At 53.1% G+C, this 20,722-nt stretch overlaps 1 protein-coding gene across 6 annotated transcripts in view; it reads left to right on the top strand.

The window, feature by feature from the left end:
* The window catches only part of IL11RA (interleukin 11 receptor subunit alpha), a 32,564-nt gene extending 22,520 nt beyond the window's left edge, over positions 1–10,044 (top strand). For 4 of the 6 annotated variants that reach the window (XM_032096490.1, XM_032096492.1, XM_032096491.1 and 1 more), the window contains exon 13: positions 32–10,044. In XM_032096490.1, coding sequence (XP_031952381.1) covers positions 32–48 — 17 coding nt within the window. In that variant the 3' untranslated portion in view covers positions 49–10,044. The remainder of the gene's footprint in view (positions 1–31) is intronic. The other 2 variants (XR_004237572.1, XR_004237571.1) reach the window with 2 other exon arrangements.
* Positions 10,045–20,722: the final 10,678 nt, after the last annotated feature.

Here is a 20,722-nt window from a genome sequence, read left to right as displayed (position 1 = left end):
CCCCCTGACCCCCTGTCCTCTCTCTCTGCAGAAGCTCAGATCCTGTAGTGAGCCCTGGCCGATCCCTGCTCCCTGCACCCGCTTGCCCACGCGTGGGACTTGATGCCACTGCTGGCCCCCATGGACCCCATGCCTCTTGGGTCACCCCACAGCTGTGGACATTGCCGGAGCCCCCGACACCCTGGGGTTGCAGGATGGATCCTAAGGAGAGAGGCTCTGCTCCCAGGAGCGTTGGACTGCCTGAGCCCACCAGGAGCCAGCTGGAGTCACTTCAGGCTCAGGGTGACAGGCCAGCTCCACCTCCGAGTGCTGCTAAACAAATGGGGATAAGACACTGAGCCAGCCCCACTTCACTGCCTAGTGTTGAGGGGGACCATGGGTGTAGGCTCCCAGGGGTGCCGGGCACCAGTGCCAGCCGAGGGGTGCTGATCCCTGCCTGTCACCCCCCACCAGCTGCCAGCAGGTGGAAGAGAACACCCCCTGCCCACTCCCTCTGCCCCAATCCCCCGTGCTGTGGCTGGACGGAGCAGCGATGCCAATAAAGGGGATATGCCAATGCTATTATTGGCACTGTCCAGGCAAAACCCCTTTGCAGATCATGCTGTGCCAAGGGAGGGGTGAGTGCCAGCTCGGGAATGGTCCTTGCAGGAGGTGCACAGGCACTTCCCAAACTGTTCAGCCCTCTCCTCAGGTGCCTGGAGGGGCTGAGAGAGACCCATGCCGAGGCTAAGTGCCAGAAGAGGCTGCAGACAGGCAGCTGTGTGGGACATGTCCCTTGCCCTCACCAGCGTGACAGCCGAGACAGGACCCTCTGCACAGCCCCCCTCGCTCTGCATGTGGCCCCCTTGCCGCACCTCGACCCGGCCCCTCTAATGGCTTCCATGTGTTGGCACCTCCCAACCCCGGTGCTCAGTGCCAGCAGCCCAACGAGATCCAGATGGAGCTCGGTGGAAATTCAGACAGCAGCAATGCATGGAGCACGGAGAGCAGAGCCAGTGCAGGATGGGGACCCACGCAGGTCCTGGGGCTGCCTGTGAACCCACGATGCAGAGGCAGCCTGCACTGGTCCTTGTGTGGACTGGGTTGGAGAGATCTGGGGCAGGCTGTGCCTTTTGCAATGCGTTATGCGCCCATAGGCTCCTTGCTGCCCTCGCTGGGTGCCCTTGGGTGTGGGGTCGTGAGGGGTCTCCATGCTTGGCTTTGTGGGGTTCCAGCCCCTCAGTGTCCCTCATGAGCACAGACACTGTGAATGAGAGAGATGGGGGTCAGCCCTCTACAGGGTGCTACTGGTGTGGCACTGTCCTTGGACCAGAGCAGGGCTCTCCACAGGCCAGGTAGGGCAGGGCATCAAGATGGGGAGGTGCAAGGAGCCAGATCCTGCCTCAGGCTCAGCACTGGGACACTCAGCACATTCCAGGCTCAGCAGCTACATCCCCTCTCCCAGGGGTATCCCACAGCTTGACAGCTCCAGGTATATCACACTGCTGTGCCCTGCTGGGCTCTGGTCCCCAGCATCCAAACCACATTCTGATGTGTCACACAGTCAGCCTTGTCTTGTCATGGTCACCCTTGTCTCTTCTCAGTTCCCAGCATTGCATTGGCAGCATTTACCGCTTGGAAGCTTCTTCTCATCACCACCAGATCCCACCCCTCTGCCACTGTGGAGAGGATCAAGGCAGTGGTTGCCCAGAGATGCTGTGGAACACAGGTGATGTACCTCCCATAGGTGTGGCTCCGGTGTTTGCAAACAACTCAGTAATTTCCTGGCGTCTGGTGCTGGTTTAGAGGCTGATGCCTGCTCGAGATGTAGCAGCACAGCAGCCAGAAAATGGGAGAGTGTGTGAGACAGCAGCTCTGGCCCCTGTATTCTGCCTGCTTATAAACTCCAGAAAGCCCAGGCATGCTCGAAATAGAAGTGTGTTGCTGCTGCCTAGGGAACCCATAGATCTGTTGTCCCCATGTGGCAAGCCTTGTGTCCCCTTCCTCAGCTGGGGCTTGCCTGGCCAGGCAGTGGGGACATCCAGTTCTGGTGACCAGGGCAGCTTCAGGGCAGGAGAGGCACATCTGGTTCTCATCACTGCATCCTGCTGGCCACAACCCTACAGGGAGACCCCTTTCCTCTCTGATGTAAGGAGTCATGACCTGCCAGCCGTTTGGCAGCTGGAGATACCAAGAGCAGGCAAGGAGGCCACATGCCACCACAAAGTCCTGCCTGCCTGCACTGCAGCTGCCTGCTGGGATGCCCCATGGCTCAGCTCCCTGCCCCAGCAGCCTGTAAATGTGACACGCAGGCCTTGGGGACCCAAAGAAAGCCACAAACCCTGTGCTTTGGGTAACAAAGATGCCTGGTGCTGGGTGCTGCACTCCCAGGTGCCCAAGGTGAGGATGCACTGGTGCTGGACATGGGCAGACAGGGCTTTCCAGTGGACCAGAGAACATGCAAGGGAAGGGCCAGGGTGAGCAGCAATCTGGAATAAAGGAGAGGGATCCAGGTGCCAAAATCAACTTTGTCCTCAAGCCATGGAGAAGAAAAACAGGAAGGGACCATGAGACCAGTCCCAGTGCCGGCACCTCCCTGTCCCACTGTGGGGCCAGGGCACTTCCTCCAAGGCTTGGGCTCTCTGGTGGCTCGCACAGCCGCTGAGCGAGCAGAGGCTTCCTGCTGCAGGCTGGAGCCCTGCCTGGACGCACCCTGCCCCAAGTAGGCAGAGGCACATCCAAACTTGCCTTTGCTGCTGTATCCCACCCTCCCCAAAGTGGATGCTGTGCCAAGATCGCCAGGGGAGCTGGTACAAGCCAGGCCTGCATATGCTGAGAATGTGCCAGGTCAAAGCAGCCCATGGACTGCATCCACATGGAACAGGGATGGGTCCAGCTTCCTGGCATGGAACAGGGACCAACCCAAGCCCAGCAGGAAAAAAGTGCAGGAGAACATGGCCTCGGATATACTGGTTTAAAAAATTTCCATCAGGCAATGCCACACACCGGGGAAGGTCCCCAGCACGGAGATGCAGAGAGGTCCACATCCATTGTCTCCATCCAGCAGAGGGTGGCTAGATCACGTCTCAGGCAGGGACTTGTTTGGGAAATCTATAGCTTTGGCAGAAGCCTTTGCAGCAGGGCACTGGCTGTGGGTGGTTGTGCAGCTCTGCCCGGGCTGTTTGACTGCCACCAACCCTGCCAAATTTCTGAGCTAGCCCTCAGGACTAGCCTCCTCCTCTCCCTGCCTCGCTGGCAGGATCAGCCTGCATTTTGCAGGGGAGGAGGCCAGTTGCACAGGACTGTGAAGCAAACAGTCTCAACTTACCTCTCATGGCTGATTCTGCTTCCTTCTCTGCCAAATCCTGAGCCAAGGAAAGAAGAAAGCAGCTTCAGCAGAATGTGGGAGACATAGGCCATGAAACATACATCTCTATGTCATGAGGTGATGTAGAGAGCAAAGGGTACATATACAGTCAGGGGTTCAACAGGTAGGGAAGGATGCATGGATTGAGGGAAGAAGATGTGCTGATGCATAGATGGATGCACGGATTGGTTTTCAGAGGGAGGAAGGGATAGATGGATTTATAGATGAATGTATGGATAGGTAGTTTGGACACTCAGTTACCATCCTAAGCATCAAAGATGCTCACTGCGCAGGGGCTGACTTGTGCAGAAGGGTGAGAGGCCCATGGGCAGAGAGCAAGGACTGTGTTTGGGAACAAGTCTTGGGTGTGACCCATGCACCCAGTCCTCATGTAAGTGGTATCACAGCTGACATGAGGAGACAGAGCCTGAATTGTCAGCAGTGCAGGTTCTGAGAGTACTGGGGAGAATGTGGGGCATCTCCAGAAGGATTGCATCCCCCTCAGGAGCTGCTTCCATCTCATGCTGCCCAGACACTGAGAGAGTAGGAATAGCAGGAACCATGCCCAGAGATGCAGTGAATCCAAACACAAATGCTTTAAAAATGCAGAGCTGAGCGTTCACCCTGACCATGGCTTTCATCTCACCTGCATGTGGATACCTCTGCCTGGGAACTTGCTAGAGATCCAAGCACCCAACCCATTAGAGACCCCTGCGAGCCCCCATGCTCCCTCTTCTTCATCTGCCTCCCTTTCTAGCTGCCACAGGCCTGAAAATTCCTTGCCCATCTTTCCTGAAACAGAAAAGACATCACCTGCTGGGCCAGATGTGCTGACACCCAGATGTGGAGAAGGGAGAGACCTGAGACATCTCTTGCTACTGCACTGTCAGCTTCTCCTGCCAAATATGGGTTGTTTCTTTCTTTGCTTGCTGGGACTGGCCCCTTCCCTGCCTCTAGGATACTTTTGGTCTCTCACAGATGGGAAATGCCAAGCATGTGGCCACAGAGATGCTGGGAGACAACAGCCAGCAGCACAGCTCTGCCCAAGCACTGCTGCTCATGATGCTCTTGGGAAATGGCTGCTCACTGCTCCAAGCAGCAGCAGCAGCCCGCGATTTTCCTGCTAGCTTTTTGGCTTTTTTTTTTTTTTTTTCCCCACTGGAAACAGTCCTATTGTCCAAGCAAGAGGTCCCAGTGTTTTGTGTTCCTGCCCTGGAGTGTGGTGGCACTAGGGGACATGTGCTGTGTGCTTCCCATGCACACATTTCTGCTGTGCAACACGAGGACTACAGCTCCTTGGTACTGCCGTATCGCTTGATCAGAGGAGATATCTCCTCCCTTCCCCGTGGCAGGATCTCCATCTTCTCCTCCAGCTGCAAGGACCAAAACAGAGCAGGACACACTTTGGGAGCTTCCCTGGGCAGCCTCTCTACCTACTCTCCTCCCACCAGCTGCATCTTATGGTCCCCTTCATCCACTGCCACATCAGCTGTGTTGTCTGCATGGGCAGAATAAACAAGTAGAGGTTATGGACAGCCCTATGCAGGAACTTCTGAACCACCTGGGGCACTCCAGTGCTCCCCATGTTTCTGGGATTGCATGGAGCAGGCACTGGGCAGACAGAGCTCTGTACAGCTGGGCTTTTCTCCACATCCTGAGTATGATGGACCAGAGTTAAATGTGCCTTTGGGAGTCTCATGTGGCTTTGCAGGTTCACAACACAGCCAAACAACTCCCAGCCTTTGCTCTGCACTGGAAGATCCACCAGATGTGGAAGCAGCTCAGCTCCACATGAATTCTAGGCACCAGCACCAGCATAGTCACCTCTGTGCTGATGGATCGGGAGGTGGTAAGGTGCCAAAAGTGTCAGATATCTCCAGGATCCCTTCCTGGGATGATGACTGACCCCCAGGATGATCGGCAGGTCTTAAAGGCACTGATTCCCAGGGGAAAGCCAGCCTGGAAAGTACTGATCACCAGACATATGCTGACCTGGAAGGCACTGATGCCAGAGAGGATGCTGACTTGGAAGGTGTTGATTGCCAGTGGAGTGCTGGAGACGCCAACCTGGAGGGCACTGATCCCCAGGAGGATGCAAACCTGGAAGAGGGAGGCCTGGGAGGATGCCAATCTGGAAGGTACCAATCCCCACGGGATTTGCTGACCTGAAAGGCAACATTTATCCAGAACATGGTGCTTCTCCCCCTACTACAGAGCACTTCTTTCAGCTCCCCACTTACACTGGGCAGCAGCTCAGCCAGGGACTTCTCCAAGGGCTTGGGCTAGGGATCCACACTCAGGCAGGCATCTATGGCTGGCGAGCTGCCCCAGGAAGCTAAACCAGCAACACCTCTTCCAATTTCCCTCCTCCCCGGAACTCCCAGCTGGGAGCCGCTGCCCAGCTATGGGCAAGAGGGCGTGTGGCCCCTAACTACTGCCAAAACAACCACAGCCCCCATCCTTCTGCAGGCAAGTGAGATACACAGACTCTGTTTTCCCACTAGATGGCAAACATTGCCTTCAAAATCAGCCTTTGGAGAAATTGCGTCCATCCCTGTGAGAGGAGGCTGAGAAAGCCCTCAGGGAAAAACCCTGGGGGGGACGGGCCTGAGGCTGCTTCAGCGTGGCGCTGGGGGTAGCAGGGACCCCGGCATGCTCCTCATCTTGTTTTTTCTGTCATTTCTGAAATTGTTTTCCTTTCCCACCCTCCTGGTTTCTCCCTGGTCCTGGAAGACGCATCCCTTGCCCTATGCCGGTGGGACTGAGCACCCTGGGCAGGGAGGAGAGGCATCTGGTTAACCCTGGGTAGCACCTTGAACATCCACAGCCACAGAGTGAAGCCCAGAAGCTTTGCTGGGAATTAATTAGGCTGTGGTTTGTGAACCAAATGCATGTTAATTCCTCTTTGCAAGTGCTCAGGTCCACAGACAAGCCATTATGCTGTGTGTAAATAAAGTAGGCAGGGATGAAGGCTGTGCATGGGGATGTGCACACTTGTCTAAGGTCTTCTACCAGCTCAGAAGTATTCCCAGGCTTGTTTAAGTTTGATTTCAGGCCCAGATTTTTTCATGGTCTCTGCATTATCCTTGTGCGGAAGTTCCCTGAGTGTTTGCTGCTGGCCCTGGCATTGCTGCAATATTGCTGTGTGGTTAAACATGATGTGTCATAGCTAATGAGGGAGCTAACTGTGGATGGTAAATGTTTAATATGGACAAATCAAGCCAATTAGGCAATGTCAAGAGAAAAGTGTGTCATCTCAGCTGTGTCTGTCCTGGGTGGAGAAGAGGTTCTGTGGAAGGGTAAAACCCCTGCCCCTGGAGGATCAGCAGCTCCTAACACCAGCCAAGGGTAAAGATGCTGGATGCAGATCCTCCTGCAGACCTTCAGTCCACCCAGTGGGTACTTTCACCTGGGGGACAAGGACAGCTTTTTCAAAACAATGTTTTCTGGAATAAAGACCTCTGGGTAGCTGGAGGGGATGGCAGCCATCTCCAGTGCCAAGCTGCCAAATGGGAAGTAGTAAATCATCCCACTTAAAGCACTCCTTGTAGACCCCCAACAAGACTCTTGGCCATTCACAGCATGCTGCCTGCTTTTGTGGCAAGCCTGTGGCCCCAGAGCTCAGCAGTGCTCAGACAGGAGCACCATGGATCCCCAACAGTGGGGTTCCCGGTGGCAGGCCCCCGCCAAGCATTAATTAACTGATGGCAGCAGCTGTATTCCCTCCACAAAGGGCTCTGGAGCCCTGCTCCTCACAGCTTCCTCTGCCCTCTCTGCCTCAGTTTCCTCCCAGGCACATTGTTTGGTATCATTTACACCTGGGTGAGAAGGATCCTTTGGGTCTCCTAGCCACTTCCTTCAGGAAGAGATTATTGCCTCTTCTTCCACAAGGGCTGACAAGTCCGTCACAAGGCTATTAATAGTCACAGAGAAAACTCTAGAAAATGAAAGGAAAAGTGTGACTGGGGAATAGAATCTGAGGGAGCTGTCGAGAGCCAGTCTGCAGCCTGTGGCTCAGGGCAGCAAGCCAGTGACGGATCGTGATAGCCACTGATTCACGAGCCAAGCAGGTAAAAAGCCCTTCTGGCCCTTTCCAGCTGGGCTCCCTGCCAACCCTTGTGTTGGCGTGTGCTGGTGCATGGGGACAACAGGGTAGAAGCAGTGACAATGTGGATGGTGTGGGGTCTGGTACACCCCTGTGGCTTGAGGCTTCCTCATCCCTTGGTGAAACTCACAGCCTCTGCAGGCAGCAGAACACAAGTTGAGAATAGATGTGGCCACTTCACTCCTGAAGCTGAGATTTACCAGTGCAGGAGGGTTTGACCCCTGCTCTTAACCCAAGGAATGAAAAAGTCCCCATGTCTGAGGCTGTCATATCTTTGCCTTGATGTGTGCCTGATTCCAGCTCTCCAGTCCAGGTCCTGGGAGTGTTTCTGGCCCTTCCCTGTAGGCTCAGAGTTCTGGGAATGGTTTCCACCAAACAAATGCTTCCTGCCTCTGCATGGCATCTCTAACTGGTGACAGGCTGCCACGGGCAGCAGCCACCCTCCCACCCCTTGGTCTTACTTCAGACCGTGTCTCAGATCCCTGGAGGCTGGGCGCTGTCAGGAGAGGTCTCAAGATACCCAGCAAACCAGGGGCTGAAGCAAACTGGGAACCATGTCCTCTCCCACCTGCAGCAGGGTGACACCATCCACATCCCTCAGCTTGTGCTGCCAGGTGAGAAAATCCCCTAAGCATGAAAGTGCCAATGCTTCAGTAATTCTGGTGGAGTTGCACTGAGGGTAAGGACCTGCACCTCTCTCCCAGTGGCCTTTCCCAGGGTTTTGGAATGATCTGGGGCACTGGTGGTAGACTCAAAGAGGCTACAGGGACTGTGGGGCTGGGCATCCTCTTTGTGCTTGTTCAGATCCTCCAGCAGGAGATGGATGAGATGCACGAGCAGGCAAGGTAGCCAAAGGAGCTGGGGAAATGCTTTTGCTGTGTGCAGAGTTGAGGGATGAGCCTCTGCAGACCCATCTGGCCTTGCTCTTCAGCAGGGTAAAGGCAATAACCCACCATGGCACTCCGAGAGCCCCAGGAGAAGCATTGTGCAGAAACCAACCCCCAGGCCTGCAAAGAGAGGAGCAAGGACGCTCCAGATACATTTGCACTAAGAAACCAGCTCTGCCAAGGACTTCTTTCTGGTTGGGAATGATGCCTGCTTTTGGAGTCAGGCTAGCTGACCTGGGCCAAAACCTGCCGGAAATGATGCTCAGAGTATTCCAGTACAAGGGGACATTTGCTTCAATTGCTGTCACCTGTGCAGCCCTGATGCCCTGCAGTGGGCACCGCTCTGTCTTCAGGGGAACTGGGACAGTCAAGAAGATCAGACTGCTGCCTACAGCCTGGCTAAAGAGAACTGCTGGGTTCGGGGCCCACTGGATGGGTAAATGGAAGGAAGCACAGTACAACTCGTGTGCCACCATTGCTAGGAAGGCAGCCTGCTGCTGCCCAGCAGGAGGGGAACCCAGCAAAAACTAAAGGCTCAGATGGAGGAAAAAGGAAGAAGTCGGCGCTGTTGGTGGCTCAGGTCCTGCTGTGGGTTAGTGGCCTCCCCTTCCTGCGGGATTTTTTGCTGTTTGCTTATTCTTATTACATAAGCATAGGAGCTTGGCTCTGCTCCAGAGCCCAGTTCTGCAGAAAATAACCTCTTTCTCTTCCTTTTTGCATCACAATCCTTTAAAAGCAGCAGTCCCTAAGCTGTGGCATGAGGATCCCCAGTGAAGACCTGACAGGTGATCTATAGACCTGCTTCACCTCTGCAGTGCTCCTTGCTCTGCAGGGCTGGAAAGCTACAAAAGTGTTAGAACTGGGATCTGGAGCCCAGAGGAAGTGTACTGATGCCTGAAAGGTCATGCTTTCATTTCTCCAGGAAGACAGTCGCTTCAAAGATAAAAACCTGAAAGGATCTGCCACTTTCACTGGAACATCAGCTGCAAAGGGAAGTGCAGGTTCCCTTTGCACAGGCTCCAGCACAGCCCATGGTGACCAGTACTGTGATTCCCCTGGCATAATAATTCTGATACCCTTCCTCAAAGCACAGCTCAGATCCAGAAAGTAAGAAAAGCCCCACAAAGACAAGGAGACTGGATGTTGGGGTGATGGGCAGCAGCTGAAACCCCACAAGGGGCAAGAGGGGGGTGCTGCCCACCCAGCTCTTGGGTCTTGCTCCTGTCACACCAAGGGAAACCCAGCTTCCTTGTATCTTTGGAATCTGGGCTGTTGATGTCTCATATCTCTCCTGTTCTCCTCATCTTTGCTAAGAACGGCAAGGAGACAACACAACTCCCCACTGCCCCTCTGCCCGTGGCCATGCCAAGCCTCTCCAAGGCACACAGTCCATCAGCAGCAAAGGACAAATTACCATTGGCGGTGCAAGAAGAGAGAGGACAAGACCAAGGTGTGGGGCTTGCGAGTATCTCTGCAAGGAAACGAACCTTCGTTGTACCGCTGTGAGTATTTACTGAAATGTACACGGGGCTGTGTAATCTGCAAATCTGAGCAGACTGTGAAAAGGAGGATAAGATGCCAAGTTCTCCCTTTATCATTTAGATTTACCTTCACTTCTTGTTTTCTTTGAAGACAGTTTCCAGGCTAAGTTTTTGTATCTTGTACCCAGAAATATCAATAAAGATATTGAAAGCCCTTTAATCTACTGCTGTGTAATCAGCAGCTTATTTCAGTGCAGAGGTAAATGGCACTGGTGATAGACATTAGCTGTGCATGTCTTGGAGCTCACTGGAAAGCATCCTTGATTAGCTGGGAAGTATTCACTGGCATGCACCTGGGGCAGGATAAGTAGTCTAGCCTCACCTCATGCCTGGCTGCAAACCAAGTGGCTTTCAGTGTCCTCTCACAGATACAGGAGGCCATGCACAGCCTTGTGACACCATCCAAGTACTCCAGGAGGGTGCCAGGAGGGATAAAGCCAGGCGATGGCAGTACGGAATGTGTCTAGGGCTCTGATGCGATGTCAGCTCTGAACTGACATTAGCTTACATGTACCAGCATGGGAACCTTGAAAAAGAGTAGCAGAGACCCACCAGGATGGAGCTTTTGGGTTCCTCCCGTGCTTGCTGTGTCCTCTGCAAGCTCTTTCACCATAAGCCATGGGCATATGTGGCTGTCACCTGTGCTCAGCTCCCACTGCCTGCCTGCAGCCACTGCTGGTGCTGGTGGGAGTTTGGCAGATGCCTTCTCCTTGCTCTGTGTTTGTGTGAGAAGGGAGCTATGGGAGGAGGCAAAGCTTGTGGACCCATCCCAGCACCTCACAGCCTCCTTGAGACGGCATCTTCAGCAAAGACAAGCGTTGCATGACCAAAACAGGGCTACCCTGGCCTGGAGGCTTGTAACAGTGTTTTCCTGTGGTTTTAGGACAGTAGGGGGGGAAAGAGAACACTGTGGCATTTCCCGTGGCTTGTGCCAGCACTCAGCACCGTGGCTGTGGTTCCTGCACACCAAAAGGAGCATCAGCACTCAGGTGCAGGATGTGCCAACCATGTGTGCCCCTCCAAGCCACACAGGAACTCTTATTCTCACAGGTGCTGTCCAGAGACTCAGACCTGCACTAGACCCTAAAGCCCTCACAGTCTCATCTAAACAGACCAGGCATATAAAGAATGGAAGAGTTTTCTGCCACTCCTGTACACAGGGAAGGAGGAGGACAGTGAGTGGCACACAGAGACCGTAGCAGGGCCACAGTAAAAGGATGAGCCTGTTGTCACTGTGGAGCAGAGCTTGGCAGTGTCATTCTCCCACAACACAGGTGGTCCTGGGCTCAGAGCTGCAGCTACATCTGTCTGATAAACTCTCCGACACAGGCAGGGAGCAATCTCTTCTGCTGGGGCTGCTCCTCCTCTCTGGGGCATGCTGGTGACAAGGGGCATCTTCCCACAGCATGCCCACAAACTCTCATGTCCCTTCAGAAATGGTGTTTGGGATGCAGCAGCAGCAGCTGCAAGAAATTTAGAGGAAGGGCAGGCATCTGTCAGAGCAGCCTCTTACTTTGTGCTCATCTCTGAGTCCTGTTGTGTTCACCCCAAGCACCCCTGTCCACAGAAATCACTCTCTTTTTAAATAAAAGAAGCCAAAACAACCAACAAACAAACCAACTGAAACCCACTAACAGCAACCAAACCACAAAATACTTGAAATGTGTTGGGAGTGACCCATGAGCATTTTTCAGTCAATAGTAAGCACAGATGTGGTCCAGGGCTCTCTACTGCAGGGAACTGGAAGTACCCATCATGGTAAGCTCACAAAAAACCAGCCCAGCCTCATGCATCATGTCCTGAGCCCTGCATCCCCACTGGATGCCCTCAGGCACAGTTTTTATCTCTGCTGCCAGTTTCCGTGGATCTCCAGGATGTGCTGCCACACACCCACAGCCTGGAATGGCTCCGTGTGACAGCTAGCCTTGGACTTTGCCTGCTCGAACAAAGACAAGAAGAGACCTGATGGTGCCTTCCTTCTTCCCAGCGGGTGGCTGCCTTTTTCTGCTGGCTGGGATTTTTCAGGGAGTCAGGGACATTGGATTAAGCATTGCTAGAGCAGGGCAGAGAGCCAGAAGAGCTCTTGTCCCCGTAGCACAGGAGGTCAAAGGACCAGCACGCTCCCTCCCAGACAGCACTCACAGCTTCTTCGTCTGCAGCCACTTCCTCAGGATGTGAGAAATGCTGGGTAGGTAAAGACCTCCTGGGGATGAAGGACAGGGAAAAACCTCTACTGGTACCCCTCATCCCAGCCCCCTGTAGGGTGAGGTGTGGCTCAGCAAGCAGGATGCTTAGAAAGGGCAGCAACTACAGGGCAGCTGCCCCAGAACCCTGTGGGGCTCGTCAGCAGACACCAACAAGAAAGGTGAGAACAGGTTAATGAGCCTCTTTGGTCATTCAGAGGAGCGGTAGTATATACCTCTTACAAGAATAAAAGGATGTGAAAGGCATCACGTGAAATTTCACAGTGCAAAGGATGAAGGAAAGAGCCCAAGAGCAGCAGTGCTGGGTAAGGACAGAGGCTCTCCCGCTCTGTCTCTCTCTCCAGCTGAGACCACTACTAGGTACGTAAGAGAAATCAGCAGACACAGAGGCTTCCAGAGTCATCCTTCCCTGCCACCCGCTTCCAGCGCCCAGGAGTCACCAGTGCAGGAGCTTCCCCAGGTGGGGCTTGTGTGGGAACCATGTGCACCTACCTGTGGTGGGTTTGTCCAGCTCCTGGCTGTGCCCCGCCAGCACCCCGTGCTGAGAGCTCAATGGATTATCCACAGAGAGTGTGAAAAGAGCACTGCTGTTGCTCTTAAACTTCTACCTGAGCATTTCAGGGATGCACATGGAACAGGAGCCCTTGGGTTGACCCTGGCAATGCCGCAGTGGGCTGTGAGGGGGATGTTTCTAACCAAATTTGTCTAGGGGTGCTGGGTCAGCCTCCCTGAAGAAGAAGGAGGCTTTAAAAGACCTTCAGGGACTCCAGGGGATCAGTGCACTTCTAATGCTACAGGGGTAGCTTTACAAGAAGGAGAGGAGCTCAGGGGCTTAGTAGCTTTCAGTGCTGCCCAGTTTGATAGTTCCTTTCCAACAATTTAGGAGTTTGGCTAACACAATGGCTATGCTTGGAGTGGGGTGCCTTTTCTTTTCCCATCCTTCTGGCTGTTATCTTGATGACTCTCCCCTCTGCTTCCAGTAAGAAAGGATGCACGAGCAAGTCCTTCCTTAGCAGGGCATGGAGCCAGTCTGCCTTATCAGGCACAGAAGAACCAGCCAGGGACTTTCCATTCCTTGCTGCTGTGCTCTTTTAGGAATACCAGCCTGGTACATCTTACATACTTCAGAGACTTCCCTAGCTCCCCCTGTGCACTCTCGGCAGTTTTGTCCCAAAAGAGTTTAGCTTGGCTTTCTTTGATGGCATTTTCCTGTTCCTCTTAAGCCTCTGCCTGGAAATCCTTGGACAGGGGTATCCCACAGGAAAACTGGGAAGGACAATGCTGTTCTGGAGCAATACAGCCCCTTTGTTCCACAGGGAAGCCCTCAAAAACCCAGCCACTGTGGCCTCCTCCAGCTTTCCTTTGCAGGCAGCTGAGAAAAAGTCTCACTTTGGAGTTCTGTTGTTTGGCTCTTTGCCTGTGCTGTCCCTGATGGCTCATGCAAGTATGGCATGGAGCTGCAGACCCTCTTCACACCAGAGCTGTACCAAGACTTGATCTCCTGGCTGTCCAAGAAAGCCCATTGTAGCAGCTCCATATCAAATCCCTGCAGAACTACCAGCCATCCACCTTCACACATACTGTCCAGAACAGGAGAGCAGGAAGAGAGGGAGAAATGTAGCAGGAAGAGAGGGAGAAATGCAGCAGAAAAAGAGGGAGAAATGCTGAGCAGACTGGGGCTGTTCAGTCTGGAAAATACTGACCCAGAGGCTTTTGTGTAAGTACAAGCAGACATAGTCAATGAAGGACAAGATCTGGACCAGGAGGAATTCTTTCCCAGAGTGCACTGAAGGGGTTCTGGAAACAGAGAGGGCAATGACCCTCCTGAAGCCCAGCCAGAGTCCTTGGAACAAAGCACCTCAGGGTCACATTCACAGGGGTGAATGCCCTGTTCTCTCCCTACCTTTGCCTGCAGGCAGCACAAGAAAGGCTGCAGCCTCAAAATTAGTGGTGCAAGTGAGGCAGAGCCCTCTGGAAACCTGGAAGGTTCTGCTCATCATGGATTTGTCCCAACTGCCGGCACAGCTCATGATGAATGGCCCCAGCCTGTTCCAGCACACCACAGCCCCCCAGCATTTACTTTAGACAGCTGCAGCACAAGGAAGACAAATGAGCTCCAGAGAAACCCAACCTTCTGTTGGCCCCCTCTGTCTCTATTTACATGTCTGTTTTCTTCTCCAAGGCCATGCATCTCCTTTGTTTAGGAGAGTGTCTGGCTTCTGATCTCGTTCCAGATATTTTTTTGCTTGAGTCCTTCCTTATTCTGTTAGAGCACTGAGCAAAGAGACTTGAGGGCCTGCTTTGATTAGAACTCCCTTGACTCCAGTGCTTCAGACCTTGCACCAACCCAAAACCATGGCCTCTGCTTGGCACTACCCTGGGGCCAGGCAGTGCCCATCTCCTGCCAGCCAAACTCTCACAGCTGCCTGCCACTCCAAATCTTGGAAACATCACAAGGGTGAGGATATACCACGAAGTGGAATGGTCTCCATCTCTCTGAGATCTCCAGAGAGAGAAGGAGCCTTGCAAGGGCTTCCCCCTCAAGATGAGCCTGAGCTGTGCCCTTGCATCAAGCCTGGGCTGAGCATCAGGGTGCTGGCGATACACCCATGCACTCCACCAGAGCATGCAGCAGCATGAGAGCTCTGCGGGGAACCCAGCCCTGCGAGGACAGGTGGTCTGGGAAGTGTTTGGCAAGATGGGAACAGTGTGTTCTGCCAGCTAGCTCTCCAGCTTCAAACCAGCCTTTATTTATCCCTGAGCAAGGCTGCACAGCTGCTTTCAAAAGGCGTTTGATGCTAAACTCCTTGGCTCCACGTTCACCCTGAAGAGCTCTTTTCTGTTATCTCTTTGGGTTGCTTTCTTTTTTTTTCTCAAGCCCAAACTCAAATTATGCTGGTGAAACTGAGCCAAGCCTGCCAAGGCCTAGCATGTGGCCCAGATGGTGACAACAAGAACGCTGGTTTTCACTGCTGATGGTTCACACTCTGCTATTAGCATCGCACAGCTTGCTCCACTTCAAAGGTACTGCTAATGGAAGACACACAAGATCTGTTTCTTTCAGTCTGCCTTGGCAAGCTCTCCCCATGCTCCCAAGGCACCTTCATCACATGGGCACTAGGTCAGATCCTGGGTTTGCATCCAGGACCAAGGTTTTCTTGAGACCACAGGAAGCCTCACATCAAGCATCCAACAAGTAAGTGGAGGCTTCAGAGTGTAACTCCATCCTCCCTTCTCCGCCTTTCAGAGAGGTTCCCAAGGTCATGGGAAGTGAAGGATTTCATGTAGCCCTCAGAAGTACACAATAAGGCAGAGAAATTCCACCTCACCCCCTAGGAACCTGTTAGGACAGTATAACAGGGGAAAAAAAAGGATTAGGAAGGACTGCCTGGGGTCATCTAACCCATGCTATGCTGAGCCAGAGCCAGCACTACTTCCAGTTTCTTACAAGCTCTGGTATAATTGTAGAAGTTTCGGGCAGCGGACATGCAGCATTTCTTCATCCGCCTCTTCCTGCTAAATGGAATTTCCCCCAAAGCCCGACCCCTGTGGTTTCTCAACTTATCAGAATTAAACTCAGTACTTCTTTTCACTTTCTCCTCACTATATCTGTGCACTTGGAGAGCGTGTCATCCATTCCTGGAAGCAAGATTAACTCAAGATCCTTCAGCCTGTTGTTTGAGGCCACATCATCCAGACCTCTGATCAAACTCACTGCTGTCCTCCACAACCCTCCCAAGTGTGTGCACACCTTTCCAGAGTCCAGCTGTCCCATCTGGATTTTTACAATTCATGCACTACAGGACCACTCATGAATGATGTCCAAAATCCTCACTAGAGAAATCTCAGAGAAAAATCAAGCAGCTGGTCCTGCTGAAAGGGAAGGGGATGGTGCTGGGATGCAGTGACAGCAAGCTGCAGGACATGTATCCTCTTTTCCTCTTCTCAGCAGCTGCGACACAACCCCCACTTCTCCCATTAGCACTGCACCAGCTGCCAAGTTGGGCTGGGGGCCTGAGCACCTCTTGGTATGAGGCTGACTCACAAATGGCTCTTTGTGGTGATTTTTTGCTTCAGTCTGCAGTAACTCAGTTTTGAACACCAGCTCACAGCACACAGGCATGCCAGGAGATGCTATTTTTTGCAACAAACCACCTGTGTTGGATTTGCTGGCAGCAGGGCTAGTGAGCAGTTTAGAGAGGTAGAGAGCATCCCTCCTACCATCCTCTGTCAAGCTGCAAAGTATCTGCTGCTGCAAGTGTCTGTACTGCAGTGGGGGACAAAGCAGTGCAAACAGGACAGAGCCTCCCTATCCAAAGTGAGGAGTGCTGAGCTGAGTGACAGCATCTCCAGGATCTGCTGCCCTCCTGAAGCCAGCTGAATCTCACAGGCTCAGCAAAGAGCCATTGCACAGTACAGACACAGCCTTCAGAAGCAGCTGGGTTCAACACAGCAGATTTCAGCCCTGCTTTCACCCCAGGCAGGCGATGAAACCCACAGCCCTGTTGGCTCTGACACTGGGAATTCCCTGGGGTAGCTGTCCTTGGCAGGGTCAGAGGACAATGCAGTGGCTGGGAAATGAAACCAAGCACTGTGAGAAGAGGCTGAATCTGTAGTTGTAGCGTATCCGGGACACTTCTGCATTTGTTCTTTGCAGTGCAGTGGCTGTCATCCATCACCGTAAACGCTGCCTGGTGCCTTTCCAAAAGCTGTGTCAGCTAAATGAAAAGGTGGGAAACTATAAGTTGCAGGTACTTTCAAGGAAAGCACTTGATTTATTTGCCAAAGACCACCTCAGCAGCTCACATTTGTGGAGCATTGTCCCTCCCACAGAGAGCAGAAAGTCACAGCTTGATAATTTAAACAGGATTAAGGAGCGTCCATGTAAACACAGTTGTGGGCTTGCAGTGTGGGGACAGTCCATGCACATCCCAGCAGAGGAGGGACTTTCCCAGCCATAACATCTGCAAGAAAGAAAATGTTGTTTTCTGTGGGAAAGTGGGAAAGAATACAATGTCTTTGGAGAAAGGAATGACCAAAGGCTGCAGCAGGTGAACTTCCCAAGCCAGGAAGCTTGTGGAACACCACACCTTGAAAATCTGCATTGACACAGCACAGCTGCCAGATCCTCTGGACAGGCACAGAACAGTCACTGTGCCAGTAAAATCTATCTAGGGCAGAAGGATCCAAGGAAACTGGGCAGAAACTGGGCAGCAGGGGCCCAAGCAGACAGAGGGAGACAGCAGGATTAGAGGTTTGTGCTTGTTAGATCTAAAGAAAGATTGCAGGAAGAGCCCCTGGGTCTGCCTTAATATCACCAACCTTCTGGCTTTCCCTTTTCACCATGGACAAGGAAAGATTTCACATGCTTAGGGGTATGATGCATCCCAGCCAGCCTCAGGCTGCACACCAATTTCACAGATTCATGAGAAGGTCCAAAATCTTCTCATCTTTTCTTGCCCCATGGCTGTCCCTCTCATCCCAAGCAGAGCTAACCAGATCTTTACTAGCCCCTCCAAGTCCCATCCCTGCAGCCTGAGCTGGTGGTGATCCCTCACCTCAGTCTCTGACAGAAACAGCTCTGTTTTTCCCTGAATCAGGCCATTTTGCTGTGGTTGCAGAGCAATTGAGAAAAGAAGGGAGCATAGGTTCCCCCCAGCCTTCTGTGGCTGGGCAGGCACTGTGGAGAGCAGAAGAAAGCCTTACCTAGAGGCACAGCTAAGCAGGAAAACAGGAGGGAGAGGTGGGGAGGGCCATAGAAATGGCACTGAGCCTCCTGTCACTGCCTACTGCTTGTTCCAGAGGGATGGGTAACGGGTACTTTCCAGAGCATTCTGTCAGCAGGTTAAGTGTTCTCTTCGCTTGTCCTCCTGGTTTTGTCTTTATCTCCAGCTTTTACTGCTACTGTGCATAAAGAGAAGATGGGTGCATCTGAAGGCAGAGAGGATGGGTCCCCCCTTCCTTTCCAAAGGGTGTTCTGAGCTCTGGGACCTGGGCAAAGCTGCGCCTGGCTCGTGGTTGAGCCCACACTGCAATGAGCTGTAGTTCCTGCTACTTCTAAAAACACAAAGCAGAGTCAAGTTCTGTCTAGGCACAAAGGTCTCCATATAAGACAACTTTTGGGCTCAATTTGACTCCAGGAGCTCAGGCCAGGGAAATCCCATGCTCCAGTCCTAGGGATGAGGCCATGGAGGTGCAGGCTGGGCAATGCCACCAGGGAGAGTTCAGCTGCAGGAGGAGCACGGCAGGAATGGCACCAGCTCCTTCTCGGAACCACACGGCCTGGCTAAGAGTGCTGGCATCTTCCCACAGGACAAATCTCAGCACAAAGTGTCCAGACAAGCAGCAGTGGTGATGATATGCTGGAAATGAGGGGGGAGCAAGCAGGGGCCTGAGGATGAGAGATGCCAGGTCTGGATCCTCTCCATCATCCACACATGTTGTTTAGGCAAGAGCTAACAGTAAAACGGAACAGACTAAAGGGGCTTTTCCTCACCTGGCTTCCCACCCTTCCCAACCATCCATGTCTCATCTCCTCAGATAAATCCAGACAGGTCCCTGAGCCTCTGCCAGCTGGATCTGGCACTTGTGCCAAGGTAGAGCAGCCCCTTGCCTTGGCACCACAGAGAAGAGACCACCAGAATGGGGCACAACTGGCCCCTGCACTGGCAAATGTGCCCAGGGCATGTCCACAACTCCTGTTGACTCTTGCACACCCAGGAGTCCTGTGAAGAAGCTGAGTGAAGGCTGTGAGAGGCAGAACAGCTTTTAGCCTCTGTGGTGCTGCTCACCTTGCCTGCAGGTCCGTGTGGGGAGGATGCAGCCACTTCCTTCCCAGTCACTCCAGAAGCAGCATGTGCAACACATGGGGGATGCTGGCTACAGAAGAAGCCCCCGTACACCATCTCTTTGGAGGCAAGGGACAAAACCAGTTCCAGTAAAATGCCTGGAAAGGGTATCAGGGGCACTAAGGGAGGCCAACGTAGCATTTACCTTGGTGCCTTGCTCTTGCTGCAGAGAAGAAGATGGGTGCTTTTGCCATGGAACCTTCAATCCTACCTCCCAGCTGGGTATGTCTGTGCCAGGTCAGACACCTTGAGACCGCAGCAGGTTGTGCCTGCTGTGTCTGGTGCCCCTTGAACTCAGCCTGTGAAGCATCCAAGACTGCTTTCACCATGCCAGGCACATGAGTGCTCTCATGATCCCAGCTGTGAGTGCTGGCTGCCAGGGAGCAACCCAAAGCCTGCTCAGTTTGCTTGCATAGATGCAACCTTGTCCTTTCTCTCCTGCCTTGTGCACAGTCACCAAGAGAGCAGCAGTTTTGCCAGCTCCCTGTGAAAACTTCACAGTTATAGCATCTTGTTACACCACAACATGTGAAATACAGGTCCCAGCTTTGAATAGAGGGCTACAGGCGATTCAGTCAATGCTCCAGACCCAAGGTAATCCCTGCACGTAACTCCAGAGCTACTGAGGGCATGTCTGCACTGTACTGCAGTGGATACTCGTCCTGCACCACCCATCCCTGAGGATGCAGTGAGGGTAGGAAAAGAGCAGAAAAAACATGTCTGGGGAGTGAGAAACAGGAGGACTTTTTTACTGAAACTAGCTTTGGGTTGGGAACCGATGTTTTTGACATGGCAGTGACTAGCTGCTTTCCCTAAGGAAAGTGGCTGCTTCCTTCTGAAGAGATCATTGACATTTTGAATCAGAGAAACTCACTCCCTAGTTTACTGAGCACTGAACCAGTCTGGTTTTGACAGATTTCCAAGAGGAGTTGGGCTCTGGACAGGGGGGAAAGGCTGCTGCAGGGCTGGAGGAGGGACAGGAGCCAGGGTCACGTACCTGGTCCAGGGCAGCATCTCCTCTTGTCCTCCCTTGGGGGGTAAGAGCAGCCTGCTGCCAGAGCTGGGATCTGGATCAACACCCACTTGAGAACCATGGCAGACAAGGACCTACCAGGGATCTGTGGTGTGCAGCTGCATTGCTCTGAGGAGAACACATCTACTGCTCCCAGGAGAGATGGGAATCCTGGGCTTTGCAACCATGCTCCTATGGTCTGATTGGCCAAGACATCCCTCAAACTCTTATGGAAATAGACTAACCTGCTTCCAGCATCCCAGAGATCAGTGCAAGCCCCTTCTCCCTCATTTTTCCTGGTCCAGAACACTGTTCTCCTTGTCATGGTAGCCTGCAGCCAAGGACGAATCTGATCCATCCCAGGCTAAGCCCCTCTGGCAGTCCCTGTCCTTCACAGGGACCAGCTCCAGCTGCAGCAGCTCAGCCTCAGAGCAGATCCATGCCAAACATCCTCCCCCTCCCCAGTCACGGCCCCCTCACAGGTCACTGAGCGAGCAGCAGGAAGGCTTCTGTCCAAGCCAGCGCCAGTTATTCTCATTTCCTACTCACACTTGTTTGTCTTGGCCTCTCTTCCCATACCAGCCTTCCTTCTCTTCCTTCTTCTGCCCAGGATTGAATTGCTGGGGCTGTCACTATAGTTAATGATCTGGGACAGAGCTGGTGCTCTGGGAGAGTCACGCTCAGAGACATCTGAGCCCTGGGCAGTGTGTGGGCAGATACCAGGGAGGAGGACCCCAGAGGGGAGAACACCTGAAAGAGAAACAAGCCACCAACTGAGT

The sequence above is a fragment of the Corvus moneduloides genome, chromosome Z, assembly GCF_009650955.1.
Source record: "Corvus moneduloides isolate bCorMon1 chromosome Z, bCorMon1.pri, whole genome shotgun sequence".
Lineage (NCBI taxonomy): Eukaryota > Metazoa > Chordata > Aves > Passeriformes > Corvidae > Corvus > Corvus moneduloides.
The sequence above is the reverse complement of the archived record's forward strand: the minus strand, read 5'-3'. Positions and strand labels throughout refer to the sequence as shown.